The following is a 25,345-nucleotide window of genomic DNA, read 5'->3' as shown; positions in this document are numbered from 1 at the left end:
GATACTTAAAATTAAAGCTAATCCTCACAGTACCAATTTTTATCTCCTAAATAATTTTAGCTATTAGCTGCTCATTCAAAGTCGGTATCTAAAATGATGAGAATTCTAGAGTAAGACTTAGCTCTGCACTTTTCTTGGGTAGTAAGACAAAAGCTGTACCCCTTCCTTTCTAGTTTTTAATACACAATCTTTTGCTATTAAAGGAAAAATGCATTTTTTTTCCTCTCTTGGCTAAATCCTATTTATTTATGTTGTTGCCAATGTTGCAGTTTTAAATGGAAATATCCTGTGTGCCAACAACACATATTTTCTTTTTTGGTTTTATCATTCTAAATGTATCAAGGCGTCATAAATGGGAAGTTACAATGTTAATTTGATGTTTTCCTGAAAATACTGCTTTTATTTATTCTTTAAATATTTCATATCAATGCACATGCATATTTTAATAGCACAGAGGGTCTATAACATACCTTCCCAAGCTATTTCCCAAAACTGACAACTTTTCCATCATGCAAGATGGATTCAGAACTACTTTAATTATTGATAAAAATAGGAAACACTTATATAGTATTTCTTATATGCCATAAATTACTACAAACATGTTACCAATTTTAAAACATAATCCTCATAACAAACATCATTAGTTAAGTACCATTACTTTTCCATCTTTTAAATGATGAAACTAATTCACATAAATGTTAAGTAACCTTCCTGACATCATGGAATTAGTACATGGTAGAGCTGAACTTGTAATTCACGTGCTCAATATTTCCCATTCATCCTATCTATAAACCACAACACCCCAAGGCTAGATTAAAATCTCCATTAGTCAAAATTCACCTTATTTTGAGGCCTATTCCAAATTCCTTTTCTATAAGAAAACTTATCTTTATCCAAGAGCATATTTCCCACACTGCTAACAAAACAAGTACTATAGAATTTTAAATATTGCTTCTAAATCAACATTGTCTGTTACTAAGCACCAGGTTGAATGAACCAATGATTAGATTAATTAATATAACAATGCATTTTACAAACATTTAATTGAATTAACCTATGCCTATTTTCATTTGTGCTGTTGCTTCACAACATTTATAATTGAGATATATGTAATCAATATTTCTCACTTTCAAGTTTCAAGTTCAAAATGAAGAAAAAGGCCGTAAATAAACATAGTTCCAAATTCATATCTGACAATTGCTACAAAATCCATAAATAATCCAGGATTAATAGTAGATTATATATTTGGTTTTATTAAAGCATATATTTGGTTTTATTAGTGAGAATTAATATAGAACTTTTCTTCTATTCCCCATAAATGATGAAAAAATTAAATTAAATTTGGCTTATCTGAAATTGAATGTGAAATCTTGGAGTGAAAGTAAGATTCCTAACTTATACAGTAAACAGATGATAATAAATGTATGTGTGAGTGTGTGTATGCAGATTTGCATATACATGTATAAAATGTGTGTACATACATATTCATATTACATAAATCATATAAAACACATAATTACATATTTAATTACATAAAATATATAACCAAATACAATTAATTACATTTTTTATTATTAATCATTTTTCAAATGTCTAACGAATATTTCTAAGGTGTATTCTAATAATGTTTATTAGAGTAGTTGCATCATTATCTAGGGGAAAAAATGGTGTGCTTTTGTTTTTAGATTTTTCAAAATATAAAGACATTCAGCCTGGTTGCCCTACACATGTGTTAGGTGTCATAAACGCAATCCAGAAACCCAGTGTGGGCATGGAGGAATACACGCCTCTCTATACCGGAAATGATAAAAACAAGATGCTTTCCTCTGAATGGAAGAAAAGAGGATACTCTTGTAAGCTGATTTGAGGGTGTGGTGCTTTTAAGGAATTCCTATTGACCCATTGAGTGAAAGAAAACTCTGAGAAATATAATTATGATAGGATCCAGAAATAAAATAGAAATAAAAAGCTGACACATTGCTTCTGAATCAAATTTCACAGGTCAAACTTATCATATAGTTAAAAAACACATACAGACACACACAGACATTTATGTTTATATAAGTAATTTATGTTTATGCTTGAAAACAAAAATTATGTTGCAATGTTAGCTCATCTATAATCATTGTTTAACAACCTGCTGGTTTCACGAGAAGTATTTTGTTAATATTTTCTCATTTTATTTATTTTACATTTTTCTTCAATGTCACTTCAAATTTTCTCACAGCCTATATTCGTTTTCCAGACTTATTACTTATTGAATTCACTAGTCATAAATATTTAGGTTGCCTTCTCCTCCTCCAAACCCCTTTTTACTATTATAAAACAATTTTATTGAACCTCCTCGTACATAAATCTTTGTGACCCTAATGGATATTCTGAAAAGCAAAGCGATCCCCGAATTCCAAATGCTGTCACATGTAAGATTTCCTAGACTGGAAGGGGGAGATGTAGTAGATAGAGATAGAAAGAGATAACACAAGTATACATATACACACACACATACATATATATACACACACATTTATACTCATATATGTACACATGTACAAACTTATCTATAAGAATAAGATTAAATGGGACAATGACAATATTCTTATTTTCAAATCTTATTCAGATGGACAAAATTAAATCTGAGACAGTCTTTTACTCCAGTTCATATAGAAGCACCAGTTTTAGAAATATACGTATGTAGTTTAACCACTAAGCTTAACAAGAGATGAAAGATTAATATAATGAAAACATAAACAGCTAAACAGTATCTGGTTGCCAGGAGTAACACGCCCTTAGATGAGGTGGTAAACGGCCCCTGTACCACTGGATATTAACACAGGAGTAAAACTAAAGATGTAATTTTTAGAGTAATACATCTAGAAGGGAAAAACTGAAAATATATCTTTTAAATGTCTTTGAATATCTCTTTAGACCTCAGTCCTTCGATAAAAAGTAAGATTGCTATTTAAATTCTTTTCATTTCTCAAATCTTTGAGTTGAAGGTAAAGAAAGGAGCATATAGAAGCAATTTTAAATGTTCGACTTAATATTTAGAATGTGTTGTATTTCTTAAAATTATTTTCCGAGTTTACATAGTTATAAATTAATTTTTAACTCTGTATTAATGTCTAGGTTTATGGGGCCGCTACAATTACTATTACACACACCAGAAAAAAAAGCCAGGACCATAAGCTGTACAACTCAACATCACCATCTAGAGACAGAAATCCTAACGCATGTCAAAGTCAAGCAGAAGGGAAGAGCAGATAACGGAGACATCCTGATAATCCATCTCTGTAATAATAATCTAAATGTAATGACTCCCACTGAATATTCTTGGCTCTGCAAGTAAAATATTAACCCCTAATTAGCAATATTTGTACTCTAAAAATGTAATTAACATTTCTGCCATAGAGATATATCCTTAAATCTTACCAATCTATATTTTTGTGTATTGCCATCGTCAGAAAGCTTTGCATGGCATTTTCACTTATTTTCTTAAGTATATTCTATGTGTATGTATCTTTCTTTTTTTTAGAATTTTAAACTCCATTTTCTTAAATTATTCAGTTCAGATACCTTCTAATTTTATATATCTACTATGCACAGCCCACTATTACTTCTAGAACTGAAAATGAGAGACACAATGTTAAAAAATGGTCCATTTTTTCCCCTTGATGTTTATAATTTATTACAAGGGCTCAGACAGGTTCAAAATATGATAACACAAAAATCAAATCACTTTGGTATGATAATAGGGTTGAGTTGGGAGAGAGAAGGAGAATACGTGATTAAAAAAAGAATTTTACCTCTAAATTCACAATTATTATATCCTAGTCAGAGATTTAAGCTACAGATGATGCATTCTTTTTTCTTTCCTGAAATTTTTTTTCTTATGTCATAATTTTCATAAATCCTGTACAATATTTTCACAGAGCTGTGGAACTACAATGAACTCTATATAAGTTAGACAAGAAATATTTCTTGTGTTATTCTACAATCTAAGATGATACTAAAGGTTTCCAATCAATTCCATTATATATGATGTATGTAAATTCATTAAAATAAGCATAATATACTATTAAATAAAAATATATACAAACATTTTAAAACTTTATACTTCATTTTATTGATGTTTCATAAATTATAAAGTATTCTCTCCTACATTATCCTCATTCTTCATATAAAGCCTTTAAATCTTATATTACAAAAGAGTAAGATTAAAAGATTAATATATTTAAAATCTCAGTTGGAGTCTCAAATCTAATTTTTACCACCTATCCTACTCTTCATATATTTTTTCTTTCAATTTTTATTTCCATTTCTTACTCCACTATTTTTCTAATCATCCATAATATGCTCCCAGTATCGAAAATTCAGAACAGAAAATTACAAGCTTGAAAAAAGAATCTTTAAGCCCATTACCCAGATGTAATAGCTATTTTATTATATTTCATTTCTATCTTTTTTCTCTGCATTCCTTATATTCGGTGGAGATCATGTTCTACATGCAATTTTCTTCCCTGGTATTTTTCACTGAACATTAAAACATAAGCATTCTTATGTAACTAAAAACACTATACTAAAGATCATTTTAATATTCAGATAGAATTAATATATATGTATATATATATAATTTTAATTTCCTTATTTGTTTCCTTAATAAATTGCGTAATTAGATTCTATTTAATTTGTTTAACATAATATTCTATAGTTGGAGAAACATTCGGATTGTCCATAATTTCTATATCTTCTACATAATATATTTCAGAAAGTTAAATTAATATAAAAAGGGCACATTGGTTTTAAGACTCTTAGCACTTATTGGCACCACCTCTCCTTAAATACAGCAGGAATTTCCACTCCTCTTGAGCTCCAAAAATGTGAGAATGGCTCCCTTAAGATTCCATCACTAGCACACAAAAATCTCCTCACCACTGAATTGTAGCAATGTCAATAACCAAGAAATTAGTATTTTTAACATAACATATATATATTTGCTATTAGAGTTGCATATTTTCAAAGGTTTCTTAATCATACTTTGTCAATTATCCAATGAGCTCCTAATCTTTTTGAATCTGTTATACATATGGAAATATAATACACCGATATTTAACTTTCTAATTTTTTTTCATACATAGAGAAGCAAAGCTTAGTGACTTCTGTTGGCTTATCATCTCCTTCTCCATCCAAACCTCGAAAAAGATAGTCACCTCCATAACTTACTGAACTTTGTCCATTTCATTTATTTCTTTTAGCTCTTTCACTTTATAATCTCACTTCATACATGTTAAATTTTCTTTTAACATATATGAAGTGAGATTATAAAGAAATTTCTTTTTTCCAAAGAGCAAACGAAAACTGCCTCTTAAACACTTACTGAGTGATTCAACATGTCCTAGAAGATTTGGGGTACTTTATGATATAATCACTTTACGGGATCTTCATAGGATCTATTATCGATTACAAGCACTAACTGGTTGTAGGTAACACATAGAATCTCACAAATTTCCACCTTTATTTTGACTCTGACCATATTACTAAATTCTCTTATTAATTTCTAGGGTGGCTTTTGCTGTTAGCTCTCTTGGGCTTTCTAGATATAAATTATGCCTTTGGAGAATAAGAGTCACTTTAGCTCCTCCATATCAAGTCATACTTGCTAATTTCCATTTTTCACATCCATTGCTATGTTATGAATCCAACTTTTACTCTTCATTGTCTGAGACAGTGAGAGCATGTGTAATGTATATGTGTGATGCATGTGAATGCAGTTTAACCTTACCATCTCCATTGATGAGAATTCCATCAGTAAGAGGCATTCGAATGTCACTTTAGCAAAATGAAAACATCTCCCTGGGGCAACATGATGCTGTCCAAACCATAGTTACTGGCTACATGCAACTATTTACATTTAAATTAGTAAAAATTAAATAAAATTAAGCATTAGGTTCTTCAGTGACACCAGCCACAGTTTCAGTGCTCAGCGGCTACCATATTGAACATCACTATCATAGCAGAAAGTTGTACCATGCAACACTGCTCTAGATGTCTGCATGAGCCACAGAGCTCTGGGCGAGAATGATGCTCACCCTTTACTTCTTGGGCACACCAGGTACAGTCTCCACCAACTCTGCTGGAGAAGATTATTTAACATTTTTAAATCCTAAAAGATGTTTCCCTCTGACATATGCTTCCCTAAGTCTAGTATTTTCTTAGACATCCAGTTAGACCTTGATTCGATGCATTTTTCTTAGAAATCATATGCCTTCCTATGGCTACAAGTATGAAAATGTTAACAAGTCCTAAATAGGCACATCAACTTCCAGCCTTTTGGATGATCTGTAGTATAGTCTTTTTCTTCTGCCTATTGAAAACTTGTACATGAGTTTACCATAGCTATCTCAAATTCATCTGAAAACTAAAATCTTCTTCCTTAATCCCCTTCTATTTTCTCTCCCTATTTCAATTAATGTATATCCAAATACTCAAAATGAAAACATTCGACTTGCCCTTGATAAGTCTCCTTCTTCTTGCCTTTACCTTTATCAATAATTTAACAAATAATTCATAAGCACCTACTATACACTAATACTAAGATAAGGCTAAGAATACAAAGGAAAGCAAAATAGCATTCCTCATGCCCTCATGGGCTTTACTATCTACTAGGACACACAAATAAATTTGACTTTTTTCAGCAGAAGAAAAATTTTAAAGCCTTTAAACAGAGCAGCACAGATTAAATCAGGTTTATGATTTATTGAGGCTATTAAGTAACAAAATCTCATCAGGTTGACGTTCTAAATATTTCTAAATTTCTCAATTACGCGCCCCTCTGTTGATCTCAATACCCTTCTACCATCATTTTAGCGGGGTCACTTGTCTTTTTCCCTTTGTTGTTCCCTCCACTGAACTCTCCACTCTCCTGTCAAAACAAACTTTAAAATTATTTTTTCTCATCCTGCATATGGGCTAAAACCTAATCAAATGCATGCTTTATTTAGCCAGTACATTCTACAGTAGGTTGTAGCTCCTTGCGCTCTTTACATGATTGGATCTAGGCTTGGGGTATCCTCACATTTAGAATTGGGGGAAGCACAGGAGGTGTCTGAAACAATTCATGGGTGAGATCCTGACAGAACAGGTTCTAGCCACCTAAGGGGTGCCACAGAGGTTAAGCTAATGGAGAGGAAGTCACTCCCATCGCCGAGCTATGCCCTGCCTATGAACAACAGAAAGCTACCATGGAGTTTGGGGACCAGGGAAAAGACTCAAATCCTAATCTTTGTACCTGCCTCCTCCATCAGACTGTTAGCTCCTTCAGGGCAGGGACTGTCTCATTCATATCTTTAACCCCATTATCTGGTATTTTAGAGAAACCCAATAAATGTTTAATAAATAAATGATTGACTATCTGTCCCTACGTTGTATCTTCTTCCCCTACTAGAATTCTACAGAGCTATAAAATTATCTTCACAGTTACACACACACACACACACACACACACACACACACACAACATATTTAATCCTGTCACCCTTTTTGTTAAAAACTACAATGACTACCTGAAATAATTTAAAGTTTTTTTCCATGGCAAATTAGACATTAGGTAACTGGCCTCAAGAGTATGGTAACAAACAAATTTCTAGCCAGCCTCCTGAGACCAGCCCCTGTGCTCACTGAGGTTTTGGCAAATCATTCATACCTGTCTCACACTCTGAGATTCTGAATTTCTTCCATTATCCTTGCCAACCTCCTACTGCTCCATTTCCCCCCAGATATTCTTGGCATATAAGGAGAGATATCACTGACTAAAAAATTCTGCCTATGTGAGTTTTGTGGGAAAACAATATATTCAAAAAAGCTTGAAAATGTTTGCTTTACATCAGACTACTTAACTGTTCCTGTTTCTACCTGGCAACCTGTATGCCTCCATACCTTTGCCCAACACTATTCCTTTCACCTGCAAAACTGGCCGTCTTTCAAGGCCTAGATCAAATTTCTCATCCGCTCCATGGTTTTCTCTGATCCAAACACCCTTCATGTGAGATAAAAATAAGAATGCCCCTTCATGCATTCTCTCCTTATTCTATTAGTCACTATCATTCTATTGGCATTATAACTTTTCGTTGACATATTTCCATAATCTCACATGTAAAAGGTAGAAAAAAAAAAGAGTATACTAAATTGTTAAATAGTATACTAAATTGTTAAATGCTTTAGTTACTAAATTATTTAATTGTGTTTAGTGAATGGAAACATTACCAATAATATGTGTGTGTAATATATGCAAACTATGTAAACAAAGTACATTACACAGTCATATAATTAAATGCTGATTGAAATTATCTAGACTACTGCTTTATCTCATAGCATGGTGGTAGAAAGGTTAAGCCAACCAGGTAATACTTGTTTCTCTCATTAGTTCATCTCTACTTTTTTAAAAGCAGAATATCCTGGTATTTTCCAAAATAGCAATTATTTAAAAATTTGGCAGAGTTCAATAATCTCTTCATATGCAATTCTCCCATAATTGAATTTGTTTTTTTCTCGATGATAAATTTTCTATACTAATTATGTCTCCTTTCCCTGTTCAATATATTTCCCTCACTCACATGCATTTTTATTCATTTTAAACTGCCCCTTTGCAATTCTTTGTGTTTTTAGCCCTCAATTCTTTTATTCTCTTTGTCTAGGTGTCTACTTTAAACTGAATAGATACAAAAATACAGAGAATAACTATAGTTTCTAAATATATATCGGTGTGCACACTTATATATCCAAAGTTATTATATAGGCATTCACAAAAATGATGTGTTCAATTTGTAACTGTGATAGGTTTATATAGAGAATAAAACTACATTGAAAAATAGTTTATTCATAATTTCTGCACTGACCCTTTCCACAATATATTTTATACCTTATTTTTAATTTACTACTATTTTCAATAATTTCAACTTTGAGAATATCTGATCACACCTTATATAGATACACATTCTCTATTGAGTACTGTTTTATTTTTTCCTCTTTTTTTTTTTTATTAGTGAAGACATTAACAATAAAATAGGCTCACTTGCTCCAGCTGGTAATTTCTCTGTACTAGTAATATATTATTCCTCTTTTTGTGACATCATAATCATCTATACAGAAGTACCATGTATCTTTGTGTAGAAGCTACTGTTTCCATTAAATTTAATTACCTCCCCCTGTGGTTTTAAATAGAAGTGGCTTCAAAATGAGGGCAGTTTCTATTAAATTTAATTACTTTCCCCTGCTGCTTGCATGGTAAAAGGGAGGTTGCTAAATGAGAGCAGCTTCTAAACTAAAGTATATGGTAACTGTGTGCTAGCAATAACGAAATTGTACCCGAAATATCCTTCTAGGAAACCTCCTAGCTTTATCCGTTCTCTTATCATAAATTTTGTTTGGCTTTGATTTAAGAACCGAACAAAATGAGCATTGATAGAAGATATATTTTCAAAACCAATTTTAATTTTGTAGGCTAAATAAAGATAAATATACTATTTCTGTACAATTATATAGGAAATTATCCCAAAGGTTCAACTCAGAACTTTTACGTTAATATAATTTGCTGTTGTTGTTTTATAGCTATAAGGACGAAGAATTTTATTTCTCACACATATTTAATGTCTAGTAAAAAGCCTTGCTTTATTCTGATCAGATGAATTTAAAGACTGCTTCCTAAAAGTTATTAAAAAGGCATCAATTTTGGGAAGAAATTCAGAGACACATTCAGGAATAGCAGCGTTAAAATGTGAAAAACATCATCAGGTTCATTATAAACTACTGTCTTTGAAAAAAGTTAACCTATACACATCATAATAGTGTGAAAATGTAAATCAGTTTAAAAATGCGATGATGTAATCCTATAAAAACTAATATAATATGAAATTTTAAGTGCCCCTTTTTAAATTAAATATTAATTAGGAAGAAATACTACTGAGCTAAACCACCATTGTACTGTTTATTTTTTTATATACAAGCAGAATTTAGATGAACAATATTTCCATTCAATCACACAGTTTAGTATAAATATAAAACAAGACACCCCTTAAGCATTTTAAGTAACAAATTAAACATTTACATTTTTTACTGTGCACTGAGGCTTAACATTTATGCAGCTTCAAAACCAAAGTACAGCCTCAAGGGAAGTCTCTCCACTGACAAATTAATACCTTAGAGAACAGAGCTGAATGGTGGCAATGAACTCATTTGTTCCCCCAATAATGAAGAATGACTTTTTCTTTACCACATCTGTGACTGTTGCTATGGTGACTCAGACTTACCTCATTGCTTCTCGGAGAGCTCCTCGCTCACCAAGAGTCGTGTGCTTGATGTCATCAAAATTATTCTCCAGCTTCTCACAATTCTGCAACATATTAAAAAATGCATTAATCCTCCAACATCCTGAGATAAAATTATATTTGTGCAATTATGTAAAAATATAATTGATTATATTGATTATGGACTCATGAAAGATATGCACATCACTTTAATTGGGAAGGATTCATTAAAATTGACAGTGTGAATTCAACAGTAACAAAATAAAAATGTCTTATGATACAAGCTGTCACAGAAGTCTTTTTACCAATTTTCCAGAAATGGGAAAATAGATGCATAGAAATGAATATTCTTATGGAGTTTAGAGGAATAAAAATTAGTTCTCTAAAATAATCTCGAGTATTAAAGCCAATTTACATTCCAAAGAGAAAGTCAACAAAGTTTAAAATCACAATAAACTGTATATGATAAATCTAGTTCTAAATAAATTAGTATTTACTGAGATGAAAAGGTAGAACCCAGGTATAATATAGTAGTAAAGGTTCCAGCATTTTGGAATCAAAATTTTATAACATCCTTAAATAACAATTTTTAGTTTTATAGACACACTCATTTCTTGTAATTTAAGTGACATTTTAGCAGGTTCTTAGAATTATAGGGCTAAATTTTCTAATTTTTTTAACTTTATCACAATTTTAACTATTTTTATTTTAAACTAACAATTTTACATGACCTAGTAAGTTTTGAAAATATAATGCATAGAATTTAATTTTAAACTAAAAACTGTATCCATATGAATCTTTTGGCAAAATAAATTTAATACACAGTTTAGAAATACTTGGGTAATAAAATAATTGAATTTAGTGTTTTAGTTAACAAAAAACTAAATAATAAAATTTTAAATATTAATGTTTTTTTCTACTCTCAATTGTAAAGTGTATGCTGGATTTTAGAAACTTACAGAATTCAGATTAATAATTTATAATGTGTAAGAATTAATTTATTTAAAATGTGTAAGTATATATATGACTCTGTCTTGATTTTTAAGTCAGCCAAATAAAGGCAAAGATCTGTTTTAATACATAGTTATATAGTTTTACAATGAAAATACGGAAAATTATCAAAATGTATCTAAAATAATTTGAACTCTGAATAACAGTCCTCTTTTAGATATGTAAATTGGAAATAGCATCTCATGTCTTCTGTCTTATCTTTTTCAATTTTAGTAGGTCTTTTCATAAAGAGAACTTCTTATTTTTAATGAGGCTCAATTTATTACTGCTTAAATTTATGGTTAGTGCTTGTGTCCAATTTAAGAAACCTTTCTTTTCCTAAACGTTATAAACATATTTTCCCGTATTTTTTGCAAAGCGTTATTATTTTACATTTCATATTTAGATATGACATCAATCTGGGATTGATATTAATATATGACATAAATCAGGAAATCACACCACATAGTTAAGCAAATCAGTACTATTTATTAAAAAGATTATCATTTCGCTCACTGTAATTCAGAATCGTATTTTTCATAAGGTAAGTCACAGTACACATGGGGTCTCTTTCTAGAGTCCATTATGGCCAACTGCTCAATTTCCTATAGTTGTGCCAGTATCACACCATTTAAATTACTTAGATCCATAATAAATTTTAAACTCCTATAAATAAATATGAAAAAGACAGATAATTCAATAGAAACAAGCAAAAGACTTATATAAACATTATATAAAAGAGAATATCCAAATAGCCAATAAAAATAATGTTCAACATCATTAGTCATGGGAAGATGCAAATTTAAAAAATTAGATATTATATTTCTTAATACCACACCTCCTCAAGAAGCCAGTGAGATTCAAGGATGGGCCTCTTTGTCTACAGCAGGATTTCTTAGCAACAGTGCAACTGATTAAGAAACACCCACAGGAGGAAAAAAACAATGGCGTACATGATAGAGACTCTGTTCATGCCTCTGGCAACCAAATCAAAGTTGTGATGCAAACAAGGAGCAAGCAGGCAAGGAAAAATCATCTGGAATCTTTATGAACAAACCAAACAACTAGGGAGAAATCCAAGAAATCACCCTGCACTGGCAGAAGGTAAGACGCGGTACAATGCGGGGCTGCCCTGTCCTGAGCGGCTGAGTGAAACAGAGACGGTGGCAGTGGCAACAGCAGACGCCTCTTAAAGGGGCCACGTCTGCGAACAGATTTTCACAGTGATGGACCTGCTCACTCTGAGCACCAGTGCCAATTCGGCTGCACACAGGGGGCACCAGGGACTTACAGAGAAACACTGTCGGAATGAGGGCCTAAGCGAGACTCACTGTCTACAGAAGTCCCAGCGGTATCCATTGTTCCCTGTTGAGCCCTCCCCTGACTCAGTAAACGAACACAGCACCGCTATAGCTGAGACCTCATCAAACTGGGTAATAGAGGACCCTCCTCCACCCAGAGGATTCCCTGAAACCCCACATCCCCCAACTCACAGCCCCACCCAAGCTACATCCAGGTATATCCTTAGAGAGTCAGGTGCTCCTTGCTGAGCAGCGCCCAGACTCACACTGGAACTAACTGGCCTCGGTTTCTGGCATGGCCTTTTGAGGTAACTATAAGCACAGCATCTGCGGATTGCTTGATGAATCTTAAAAGATGGCACCAGAAAGACAGAGGATTGGGCTAAATTTGGCCAGCAGCTGAACTCCTCTTTGGACTGTGCCACTGGACACCTACTTCACAAATCCACACTAATAGGACCAAGAGACTTAGGAGCTTTGCTTAGTACATAGAAACAGACACAGAAAGGCAGCCAAAATGGGAAGACAAAGAAGCAGAAACCATATGACAGAATAGAACAGAGATCCAGATATAATGGAGTCAAGTAATCTAACAGATGCAGAGTTCAAAACACTGGTTATAAAGATGCTCAATGAACTTTTGGGAAGTGTAGATAAATTCAGTGAGAACTTCAACAAAGAAATAAAAACCTTGAAAATGGAAGTGGAAATTATAAGAGGGAACCAGTCTGAAATGAAGATTATCTGAGATGAGAAGTATATGGAATAAACAAAGGAATAAAAAAAATGAATAAAGAAAAGGATCAAATGACCTTTCTAGAGGATGAGAAAGCCATTAAGGACACTCAATCAAAATAGCAAGAAAAAAGATGCCAAGACTATAAAAATAATTTAAGGAGCGTATGAGACATTATTAAGGGTCCAAATAGCTGTCTGATAGGTATAACTGAAGAAAATCAAGGTGTTGAACAGCTGTTTGAAGAAATAATGATGGAAAACTTCCCTAACCTGGTGAAGGAAATGGACATAAAACCCCAGGAAGCTCAGAGAATCCCAAAAACCAAAGATCCAAAGAGGCCCACACCACGACACATCATAATTAAAATGCCAAAGGTTAAATACAAAGAAAAACTATTAAGAGCAGTGAGAGAAAAAAAGATAGTCACCTCTAAGGGAACACCCATAAGACTGGCAGCTGATTTCTCAAAAGAAACTATGCAGGATAGAAAGGCTTGGCAAAAAACATTAGACATGATAAAGACCCAGGATCTACAACCAAGAATACTGTATCCAGCAAAGCTATCATTTAGAGTTGAACGATGGATAAAGAGTTTCCCAGACAAAAATAAGCTAAAGGAATTTATCAGCACCAAGCCAGTATCACAGAAAATGTTAAAGGGACTTCTTTAAGAAGAAAATACATTTATCAAAAACAGAAATAAAGAATGGTAAAAACTACATTCCCATCAATAAGTACCTCAAATGGAAAAGAATTAAGTGTTCCAACCAAAAGATAGAGTGGCTGAAAGGATAAGAAAACAAGACCCCTACATATGCTGCCCATAAGAGACTCACTTCAGATTGAAAGACACATACAGACTAAAAGGAAGGGGATGAAAAAAGATACTGCTTTGATGGACCTAGAAGGTATTTAAATCAGACAGAGAAAGATAAACACTATATGATTTCACTTATATGAGGAATCTAAGGAATAAAAAGAACAAACTAATCAAAACCAGACTCGCAAATATAGTGGACAATTAGGTGACCGACAGAGGGGAGAAGGGTTGGGGGGCTGGGAGAAAGGGTTGAAGGGTTAGAGAAGTACAAATCAGTAGCTGATGGATGGTCACAGGGATGGGGAGTATGGCATAGGGCATGCAGTTATCATTAATACATTGGCTAGGTGGAGGGTCAAGGGAGGGAGGGAGCAATTAGGGAGATCATTTTATAAACTATATAGATGTCTAAGCAATGTACTATATGTATACCTGAAACAAATTAAAATTAATGAATTTTTTTAAAAAGAAAATGCCTAAAATGAAAAAGACCACAAAAGTATTTATTTAGTATCAAAAGCAACTGAAGTACTGCTGATGGAAATGTAAATTGTTACAACCACTTTGCAAAGTGATTTGGCAGCACTTTCAAAAGCTGAACATTCACACCTAGGAATGCCCTCAAAACAAAGGTATGATATGTTCACCTAAAGTCTTTTACAAGAATTTTAATAGTATCATTATTCAAAATAGTTCAAAACTGGAAGAAAATCAAATGCACATCAAGGTAGAATATACAAATAATGGTATATTAATACAGCAGAAAACTATACGGCAATGAGAATAAATAAACTATCTAAACTCCACCTATGTGGAGTAACATAGATGCATGTCGCAGACACAGTATTGAACAAAAAAAGTGACACACAAAAGAGCATATAGCAAAATTATCCACTTACATAAAGTTTAAAAGTAGGCAAAGCTACATCCAAAAGTGAAAATAAGAAAACAGTTCCATTTTTGGACATAAAAAAGAATAAAAGACAAATAAGTTTAACAACAGAAGCATAAAACTTGTGCACTATAAAGAATAGAATATCACAAAAAAATTAAACAAGACCAAAAAAATAGAAAAACATCCATGTTCATGGATTAGAAGATTTAATATTGTTCAGATGGTACTACTTCCTAAATTAACCTAAAGATTCAATGCAATTCATATCAAAATTCCAGCCGACTTTTTTTGTTGTTGTTGTTGCAGATTTTGACAAGCTTATTCTAAATTGGATATGAAATTGCAAGGGACCCGCAATAGTCAAAACATTCTTAAAAACAGAAGAGCAAATTTAAAGAACTTATACTTCCTAATTTCGAAACTCACTACAAAACTACAGTCATTAAGATAGTGTGGCACTGGCTTAAGGATGGACATACTGAGCAATATATAACTGCATAAATATTTTGTACACAAATGTTCATATTTGCATTATTCATAAAAGACAGAAAGTAAAAAAAATCAATGAAATGAAAAATAGATAATCAAATAACCAAATGTCATACACTGATACAACGATATATTATTCAGCTATAAAAAGGGAATTTTAATACATGCTACAACATAGATAAGCAGTGAAAACAATATGCCAAATGAAAAAGCCAGATACAAAAGGCCACATTGTATGATTTTATTTATATGAAATTTATAGTATAGGCAAATCCACAGAGACAAAAAGGACATTAGTGATTGCCAGGGGCTGGAGAAACAGAGGAATGACTGCAAATGGTAATGGCGTTGTTTTTTAGGGAGAATGAAGTGTTCTGGGATTAGTGGTGATGGAGGCATAACTGTGAATATACTAAAAACTACTGAATTATACACTTTAAAATGTGAATTATATCTCAGTAAAGCTGTTATTTAAAAAAACAGGCAAAACTAACCAAGATGTTGCGAATTGATGGATAGTGACTACAGGAGGCACAAGAGGGTCAGTCCTTTAGGACACTGTTTAATTCATTTTGTGAAAATTAACTGACTAGACACTCAAGATTTGTTCACTTTTCCATATGTAATTATACTGCAATGAAAAGCTTTTAGAAGAGAGTTTGAATTCTGGGTAAGAAATTATAATGCAATCACATATCACTATTATTAGAATTAAAGAATGCATAAAAAGAAGTTCAAAGTATCAAAGACTTGGTAAATGTTGGCTACAAACAAAATAACATTTGATTATTTATTAAAATTCTGTACTAAAGTTCTAATTCCTGTGAAGGAGTCTAACTTATCCTGATAAGCTTTTGATATTTCATTAATGAAATTATGTACTTTTTCTCTCTATAGTGAATAGCCTTAAAGGATGCCATTTATACAATTATAATTGCAAAAATGAGTGACTAAATTACTTGGGCTGGATGGCCTTTGAAGAATACTTTTTCAAAACTTCTGGAATAAAAATTAAGTTCAGTTGGAGCACGGGCCTCTTAAGTAGAAAGCATAGTTTTCCTTTCTCTTTAGTTTTCACAGTGGCCGTGAGATGAAAAAAGGTGGACAAATATAAATTTTTAACTTTACAAATTATTGTACCTTTTTGAATATTTCTAAAAGATTCTAGAAGATTTTCAAGCTCATAGATGTTTATTGCAGCATTTTCACAGCAGTGAAATATTGGTTGAAAAATTTTAAAACTTTCAACAATAAAGAGATGGCTAAATACGGCTCGTTAAAATTAAGGATGTTATGCATTTATTACAAATGCTGCTTAGGTAGATTTTTAACAAGCCAATGTTTATATGACAGCATGTAATTTATAAAAGACACCATAAAATTGAATACAATGTATTACATAATTATGAAAAACAAAGAGCCAAGAAAAACCCAAATAATTTAACTCGGATTATCTCAGAATGCTAAATAAACAAGGGTGTTTCTTTTTCACTTATACTTTTCGATATTTTCCAAAGTTTCAGTTATTAGTTTATATTTCTTTTTGACTTCAAGATAATTCATAAATAAGATTTTTTAAGTTTTGGAAATATTTATATTTCCTGTGTCTAATAAGCTGTTTTTGTCAAATGTAACAACAAAATAAGTGCTAGTAATAAGAGAAACTATTTAAAACAGGATGACTTTTTATACATTACTTAATTTTTCTATTAAAGATAATACTTTACTGATTAAGATTTTTGCCTACTCCAATTATTTGCAAATTAGGTTCATGAAAATTTTCATATTTCAAACTGTCTAAAAGAAATTTCCAATTATTAGTTTGTTTTCTTCACTTTTGCACACTAGAAAAGAGATATAAAGATGTACTAGTAGTAATAAAAGAAAATAAAGCCACGTAATAAAATCAGTTACATTCGTTTACTATATTCAACTTACATCACTTAATGTTAACAACTGCTACTCAAATAATGCCACTTGGGCTTCATGAGTAGCTGAAAATTCCCAAACACAATTAGTAAGTACATAATATTTGGGATGTACTGTTTTTAATTTTAATATATTTAATCTTAATGATACATGACTAGCATCTTCTCATGATTCTAAACAGACTTAGCAATAACATTTTTAAAGTTGCATAATATTCCACTGCATCCATGTTGTGATTTATTTAGCCAATTTCTTTTTGGTTTGGTATGTTTGCTTGCTCATTAATACTATTATAAATGTAGAACAGAGATAAAGGGCTGAAAATGAATTAAAAGCTTAAAAAAGTCATAAAAAATAAACATTGGGATTATTCATTTCAACTAATTTCCCATTTAACTCAAACTGTTTTCACTTAAAATATATTCAAAGTATGTGACTCCTATTATCTATGGGAGAGACAGTATTCAAAATTCAGGGTTTCTGATTCTAAATCTCATTTTTTTTCTTCCCCATCTCAACCATTAAGGAAAAACAATGTATATTTTCTCTGTGGTCATATTATACTTACTTTCTCTGCAACTAGGTGTGCCATAAACCCAGCCCCATCAATTTACATGAATCACTGCAAAGTGTCTTACATTTAAATCTTAAAGTAAGAGGTTTTGAACCTATTTTTTTTTCAAACTTTATGGCTCTCCATATGAAAAATAATAGCTATCTTTAATTTGATGCCTCACCACGGATGGTTTATAAACCAGGCGGGAATAAATACTTCTATTTAATTACTATGGGCATATTTTTAGTGACGCTCCAACTTTTAATATATACACATATACACACATATGTATGTATATGTATCTTTCCTAAATGGAGTCATTTAATAGAAATAAATCTGTCCCTTGATAGGATATTTTTGTTTTGTATAAAAAAACTTAGAAACTTTGCACTTACCAGAGATTAAAATTAAATAACACTAGATCTGAATCTCTATTTAAAAACAATTGTTTTGATTTAGGGTACTGTCTTTAAGGCCCACAATGCTATAGGAAATGTGAGATACAATCGTTAAAAACAGTGGAAGTGTCTGATAATTGCATTATTGTAATTCAGAGAGAATTTTAAGATCAAGAATTAGCCATTAAAAGTCTTCTAGAGATTAGAGCAAAAATGCCCATGGCAAAACAAAGTCACAGATAACAAATATTTAAGGCAGACTGCTACAACAGTATGACATAGTAGTGTAGAATCAAAAGCAAACACAGATGGAGTCTACAAAAACCTCTACTCATCTCAATATCCATGTCTGATGTCCCTCAGGAAAAGACTTTATAATAAAATATAATAAACAAAAATAGAATATAACCTTTTTATTATTTCTTATCATTTATAAATCCTTCCAAAAATATGAATGATAATCTGATCAATTTTTGGAAATGTCATTTTACAGTAAAATCCATGTGTAGACAATCTTTTAAAAACTGAATTCTTCAGGATTTTACTTTTTAAGATTTATATTTTTAAAAATTGTAAAGATAGCTTAGGAATCTCAAATAATCGAGATGTTATTTCAAAGAAATGCATTTGCCTCCTTTACTTTGTGGTAGATTGAGAATATAAAGAAAGATTACATATAATTTTTTGTCTGTTTTTCTTTTTGGCCCTGAAATCCCTCATGACCTTCCTCCTTTTCACCACCTATAATTTATACTTTATCTGTGCCTCTATAGCTGCAGAGGAACAAGTTCACAAAAGATATTATAGAAGAAACTGTCAACAAAAGTTCGCCATCAACAATCCAATGCCAACAGGAGTCCCCAGTCTGGGGTTTGAAGAAACCTTATTCAAATGAACAGTTTGCAAACCAGAGAGGCACAGCCATGGAAGAAACTGAAAGTGCACTTCTCTGAGACAGAGGTCCCCTTATATAGAGAAAGTTCCCACCCTGGGTCCTGATTGGTCCATTTCTATGCAACCAAGGCATCCAAATTTGTACATTCTGATTGGTCCAAATAACTACTGTCCCGATTGATAGAAATTATGCATTCTCATTGGTTGTTATAGAGCTGCTCCAGTAGATCAATAAAAATGCACATGAGAATATAACTAGGCTGTTCTGATTGGACAGGGCAGGTCTCAGCCCACTGTTGAAAATACAGTTCCAGGAACCCTGGCTTTTTTCTCAGTGTACCTGAGAGGCCTCTGTAAACAGTGGCTACTAGGCTCTGTTTATGTATTTGGGCCCAGTTAACCACAAAGAGTTCTTTTTGATAGGCATAGTCCATCTTGGGGTCAATAAAACAAATAAAATTATTGAATTTTGAGTTCTTAAAAGCCCATCCCTAACAATAGGGTTGGAAGACTACTTAACTGTCTAGTTTTTCAAGCTACAGAGATAGAAGATAAAAACATTCTCTTGAAGGCAGAAGAGAGAGAAAAGTGGGATACATAAGCCTAAAATGGCCTCACTGAGCTCACCGAGGCTCAAGGAAGAGAGGTCAAAATTCTCAGACTTAGCTGAGACGAAATGTTCCAGAGCATCTAAAGATACTTCTTCATTTTAATGATGACAAACCTCAACTTTAGTAGTGATTTTTTTTCTGGAAATGTGGCCATCAGGTGGAATGGAAACCCAAAATGAGTATTATTAGGTGGACTAACAAGAGAAAAGAAGGCTCCACATTTTACATTTCCTGAGCCAACAAAACAATAAAGGAAATAAATAAGCCCTGTACACATTTAAAAGGTCTAATTGTTACCTTGAACAAAATTACTCCTGTGTCCTGATATGGAAATCAAATCTAAGATAAATATTTTTTTATGTTTCTAGAGCAATGTATGAAAGTACCACAGAAGCAATACAGGGGTTGAATTCTAATTCAGACAAATGTTCGTCTTTTAGCATAATGAGATAAACATCTCCAGCAAATAACATCTTCATCTGCTCATCCTCTCCATAAATAAAATTAAGTGTCAGACCCATCGAGTGAGATGCAGCAGACTCACTGTCATGTCCACTGTCAGTAATATTTCCCTAATATTCTAAACAACTATATGTAAACCGGAACCAGTGTCCTCCTATCAAAGTTTATTCTCAGCTCAGTTTATGAGCATGAATCTGAGAAAAATTATAAACTCATTTTAAAGTAACAAATATCAACATATTGTTCATTCTAGGGGATTCTATATGTCGGGGTAGGACTTTCCCAGAAGACAATTTCAGGAATAAGTAAGACATAGGAGACTTATTTTTCAGGATATAAAAAAAAACTACCAAACAATTCTAAAAAATTACCTTGTGCGTGGTGATAACTTGCACTTCCAACTTTTAGGTGCCTCATCATTTCCTTTGATCAAGATAATTGTGTGAGAATACTGCAACTATCATAGCAGAAGCAAGATGGTATGTGTACTTTGTAGGGGAAAAAAAAAGGAAAGGAAAGGCAGAGGGGGAAAAAAAGAGAAGAAAGGACACAGAGAGAATGAATGAACTACTGCTCGGATTAGCAAGCTCAAGAAGAAAAAAAAAATCAGTGATTAGTAATAAAACACTGGAATAAGAAGCAGGATTACTAACCTGGACATAACAGAGTAAGCAAGTTGGAAATACATAGGAAAAATAGAACATGAAAGGTATTGAATTTAGTGCTGATCAGATATTCCATTTGCTACAACTAGCAAAGGTTTTCCCTGCCTCATTAGGAGGAAACTGGAAATCCATATTAGCAACCATGAAAAACATTATAATTTTTTGGCATATAAAGATGAATTACAGGAAATTAGCTAACGTTGAGGGCTTACTTTGTTACACACTTTCCCATTTAATCTGCAGAAGAAGCACAGAAATTCTTTACAAATGAGGAAACAGGCTCAGGGAGATTAAGATAACTTGCCCAAGGTCATATTGCTAGAAAGGGACAAAGCAGGGATTTGAACCCAAGTAGTCTGTCCTCAGAGTCAGACTCAAATCCCCCAGAGACTGCTTCAAAAGAGTAAACTGCATAATGTGAACATATTACTGTTCTGAATAGGTCCTCCTCTAGGTGTCTGTTGTTAGTTAGATTTAGGCACTAGACTGGATGAATTGCAGTTTCAATAAAGTGGACAGGCATAAGTGCTTGTGGAACTCTGTCTTGTTTCTGTCTAGATATGCTATACTTTACAATGTAGAAATGTAAGGAATCCAATATACACATGTTTAGGCCAAATTAATACCCATAAATATTTTACATGCTACAGTCTTTCTTTGGGTCTGTGACACCATCGTGACAAATATAATGAGCAATTAAATTCCCAAGTGCTGAGATTTTGGCAGCAATTAAAGTAGAAACTAAAAACTAAGCATCAAAAAAGAACTGGTTTTGGTGGCCTCCTGCCAAATTAATCCCCATGGGTTGAGAGAAGGTCTAGAGTTTCAACCGTGATAGATTTTATAGTGTTTTATATCTCATCTGTGTTAAGGACTGTATGAAAGTATAATAAAACAAAGAATTAGAACATCAACAGCAACATGGGAGCAAAATAACACACCAGGAGACCTTCGGATGCTGAGAAATTTAAATAAGATTGCTGAGTTATCTTTGCTTAAACTATACAAAACATAACAAATTCAACCAAACATCTATTGATTCATATGCTGGATGGAGCAGGAAAGAAGCAAAATGTTAGCAAATTATATTATCAAATAAAAGAATTCATAATTACTATAGGACTTAGTTTCCATAAGATTGAATTTCTTTTGTGCAATAATCACAATAACTTGAACTAAATAGATTGGATCTGAGATTTATATACTAATTGAAATTTTAAAAGTTAGAAAACTAATTTTAATGCAAGAGAAAACTCAGCTCTGTCTTATTAAGGTCACGGAGAGTTAATGGCATAGCTACTAGAACCTAAGTCTCAGAATTGTTAAATAAAGCTCAAGTAAATCAATTAAATTTCAATTCAGAAAAAAATCTTGAAATCTACTATTTGTTAGGCATCATATTAAGCACCAGGGATACAAAGGTAAATAAGATAAGACTCCATCCAAGTTGATGGCTATCTAGTGAGAATATAGAGGAGAGGAATTAATTTTTGTGGAGCAGAGATGTCAATGTGTTTATTACTTCTGAACGTGTCTTCGGAAAGAGTCAAATTTTTTTAGGTCAGAAAAACAAAAGGCTAAAGTAGTACACTTGTCTCTAGCCTGATATCTCAGTGTTACTGCCTACTTGCTAGGTGTGCTTAGGCAGATTACTTAACTCAGTTTATTCTAAGCAAAATATACTTACCTTGTAGGGTTGTCAGTAGAATTAAATGAGATAATACATGGAAATCACTTAGTACATTGAACAAATAGAAGGTTTTCAATAAATAATGGAAAAGGAGGAAAACAATAAAGAGGAAGAAAAGGAAGAATATCTCTCTTCTTAATGAATCAGATTTTATGGAATGAGGTAGAAAAATGTGTATTTTTCATGTTTTCTAGGTGATTCTTACAAAGTAATAAATTAAAATAAATACAGCATTTATAAAAAAATAATTTTTGATCATAAGGTTCCTAGGAGAATGTAATGAAAATCATGAAAATTTCCTTTTAAAAAATTAAATATTTAAAAAAACATATGATACATATACACAATATGCCATATACAATTTCAGTGGGTCAGTGGATGATACCACAGCTTAAAGAAAATAATGAAAACTCTTTTTTAAAAAAAATATGATTCCATCCAATAAGGTAATTGTTATCAGGCAAGTCTGTCCATGTCCAGTGGGAGAATCATTGTCTTATATTAATCATGTATTAATGATCATTACAAATCTCAGATGGTTGGAAGCCTGCAGCATACTATATTGTGAAAGACCCATAGAGAATTATCACCAATTATAAATGTGAATTTTAAAATGTGAAGAATTGAAATAAAATAGCACATTCCAAGTTATACCACTAGAACTTTAAGGTGATTTAATGTTGATTAATGTAATGGTTTTCTTTAGGCAGTAAGGTAAATTGGGAAAAGATAATACCAGCACATATGTTTCTCATGTAGTTAGAAATTCCTAAGGTCTAAATTTCTTTAAAAAATGAGTCAGTTAGATGAACTTATTCTTCCAGTAAAACGTTACATTTTAATTTTGGCGCTCAACAAAAAGCCTCAAAACTAACCCCACTGAAGTTCTTTGTAAGTCAAGTAAGAAATAATGATGATATTCATATTTTTTAAAATTCTAGATTAACATTCTAATACCAATATACGATTTCCAGTTTTAATCAAGAGATTCATATTTCAATAGATAATTGCTTTTCTCTTCGGTATGTCTTAACTAGTCTAATCCTTGCAGGGAACATTAAGACATAATCATATTTAGCTAATGTAATTTCACTAATGGTGGCCAGCTTAAAATCAGGCCCTGTCTAGGAGAATCTTGTGTGAGTCACAGTGAAATGGAATAATATAGTAGAAGAAATAGGAGCTGTGGAGATAATAAATCTATTTCTAAGTTCCAGTTTTGAAACTAAACTGCTTATGTGTTCTTGGGAAAATGTTTAACATCTCAATCTGCAAATATTCCCTCATGAATAATGAAAATATCAACGAAGATGATAAAAGTAATGCCCATTTCAAAGTGGTGGTGTGAGAATAAATTAAATGAGATTATGTATCTGAAAATATATTCTAAACAAGAGAGCACTTCAAATATTACGATACATTTTTAGATGGATAGAATAAATTTTATTCAGATTCACAGTCTAAATCAAAATGTATTTTAGTTATATTTACTTTGAAATATTTTAAGATTTCAACTCTCATTCATGGTAAAAATTAATATTTTAGTACTTTCCCAAGATAAGCAAAAATAAAAATGAAAACAGTTCTGCTGCAGATTCATTAATTTTTATATTTGAGATAGGTCAACAAAATTCGAGACAAAGTATTGACTTCTTAACTTAATATCTTATTCAAAATTTCCCCACACTTTTTTGCATAATGCATAGTTCAGTTTTGATTGAGTCTCACATGGTTTACAGGATAATCGAATAAAACACAACATTACTATGTCAACAAGTATTACCGAGTACTATGTGCCAGATACTGCTAGTCTCAAATCACTACACCAACCTTAATATGTGCTTTTTCCAAAGTCATTTTATTTGTTGATTAACTTAACCTTGACAAGAGGAAGGTTTTCAAAGAGCAATTTAAATAATGAAAATCTACTATTTCAACCAGAGAACTTCGCTCACCTTCAAATTCTGTATGATCTGACCAATCTCATTTCCTACAAGTCTTCCTGTGCTCGGCTTGCTGCAGTCACAGTGTGTCCTTGCTGTTCCCTCTACACAAAAGCACCCTCCCTCTCCTTGGGGCCTTTACACTTGCTATTCCTTCTTCCTGAAATGTTCTCCCCCCAAAATATTTACATGGTTTGCCCTCTCATCTCAATGTCTCCGCTTAAATGTCACTTCTTTAGAACATCCTCCCTGACCACTATTTCTAAAATTAAACTCACCCTCACTCTGCCCCTGTGCCCTGCTTTACTATTATTCTTCATAATATTTATTATACTTAACATTATATTACATGACAGTATTTTTTAAATATTGACTTATTTATAAAGGCAAGAGATGACATTTTTATTTATAAATTTTTACTGCATTTATGAAAGCAAGAGGTTGTTTATTTACTACTTATTTACACATAATTATTAACCATTAAAGGTATGTCTAATGTATATTCTAGGAGCTTTCACATACATTTAGTCAGACAGAAAATGCAACAAACAAGACAAATAAAAATTCATATACACAGACAATATTTTAGTGTTTACAGGAGGGACAGGGGGGAGGAAGGAAAGGGGGAAGGTAGATAAGGGTAAAGGGGGCAAATATATGGTGAC

At 32.2% G+C, this 25,345-nt stretch overlaps 1 protein-coding gene across 5 annotated transcripts in view; it reads right to left on the bottom strand.

The window, feature by feature from the left end:
* Window positions 1-25,345, bottom strand: part of DPYD (dihydropyrimidine dehydrogenase) — a 691,841-nt gene that overhangs the window by 600,407 nt on the left and 66,089 nt on the right. For all 5 annotated transcript variants that reach the window (XR_004955308.1, XM_036235253.1, XM_036235254.1 and 2 more), the window contains one exon: window positions 10,302-10,384. Coding sequence is in view for 4 of the 5 variants with exons in the window: in XM_036235253.1 (XP_036091146.1) it covers window positions 10,302-10,384 (83 nt within the window). In the remaining variant the exon portion in view is untranslated. The remainder of the gene's footprint in view (window positions 1-10,301; window positions 10,385-25,345) is intronic.

This window comes from Rousettus aegyptiacus, unplaced genomic scaffold (assembly GCF_014176215.1).
Source record: "Rousettus aegyptiacus isolate mRouAeg1 unplaced genomic scaffold, mRouAeg1.p scaffold_m13_p_17, whole genome shotgun sequence".
NCBI lineage: Eukaryota > Metazoa > Chordata > Mammalia > Chiroptera > Pteropodidae > Rousettus > Rousettus aegyptiacus.
This window is presented reverse-complemented; position numbering and strand designations above follow the sequence as displayed.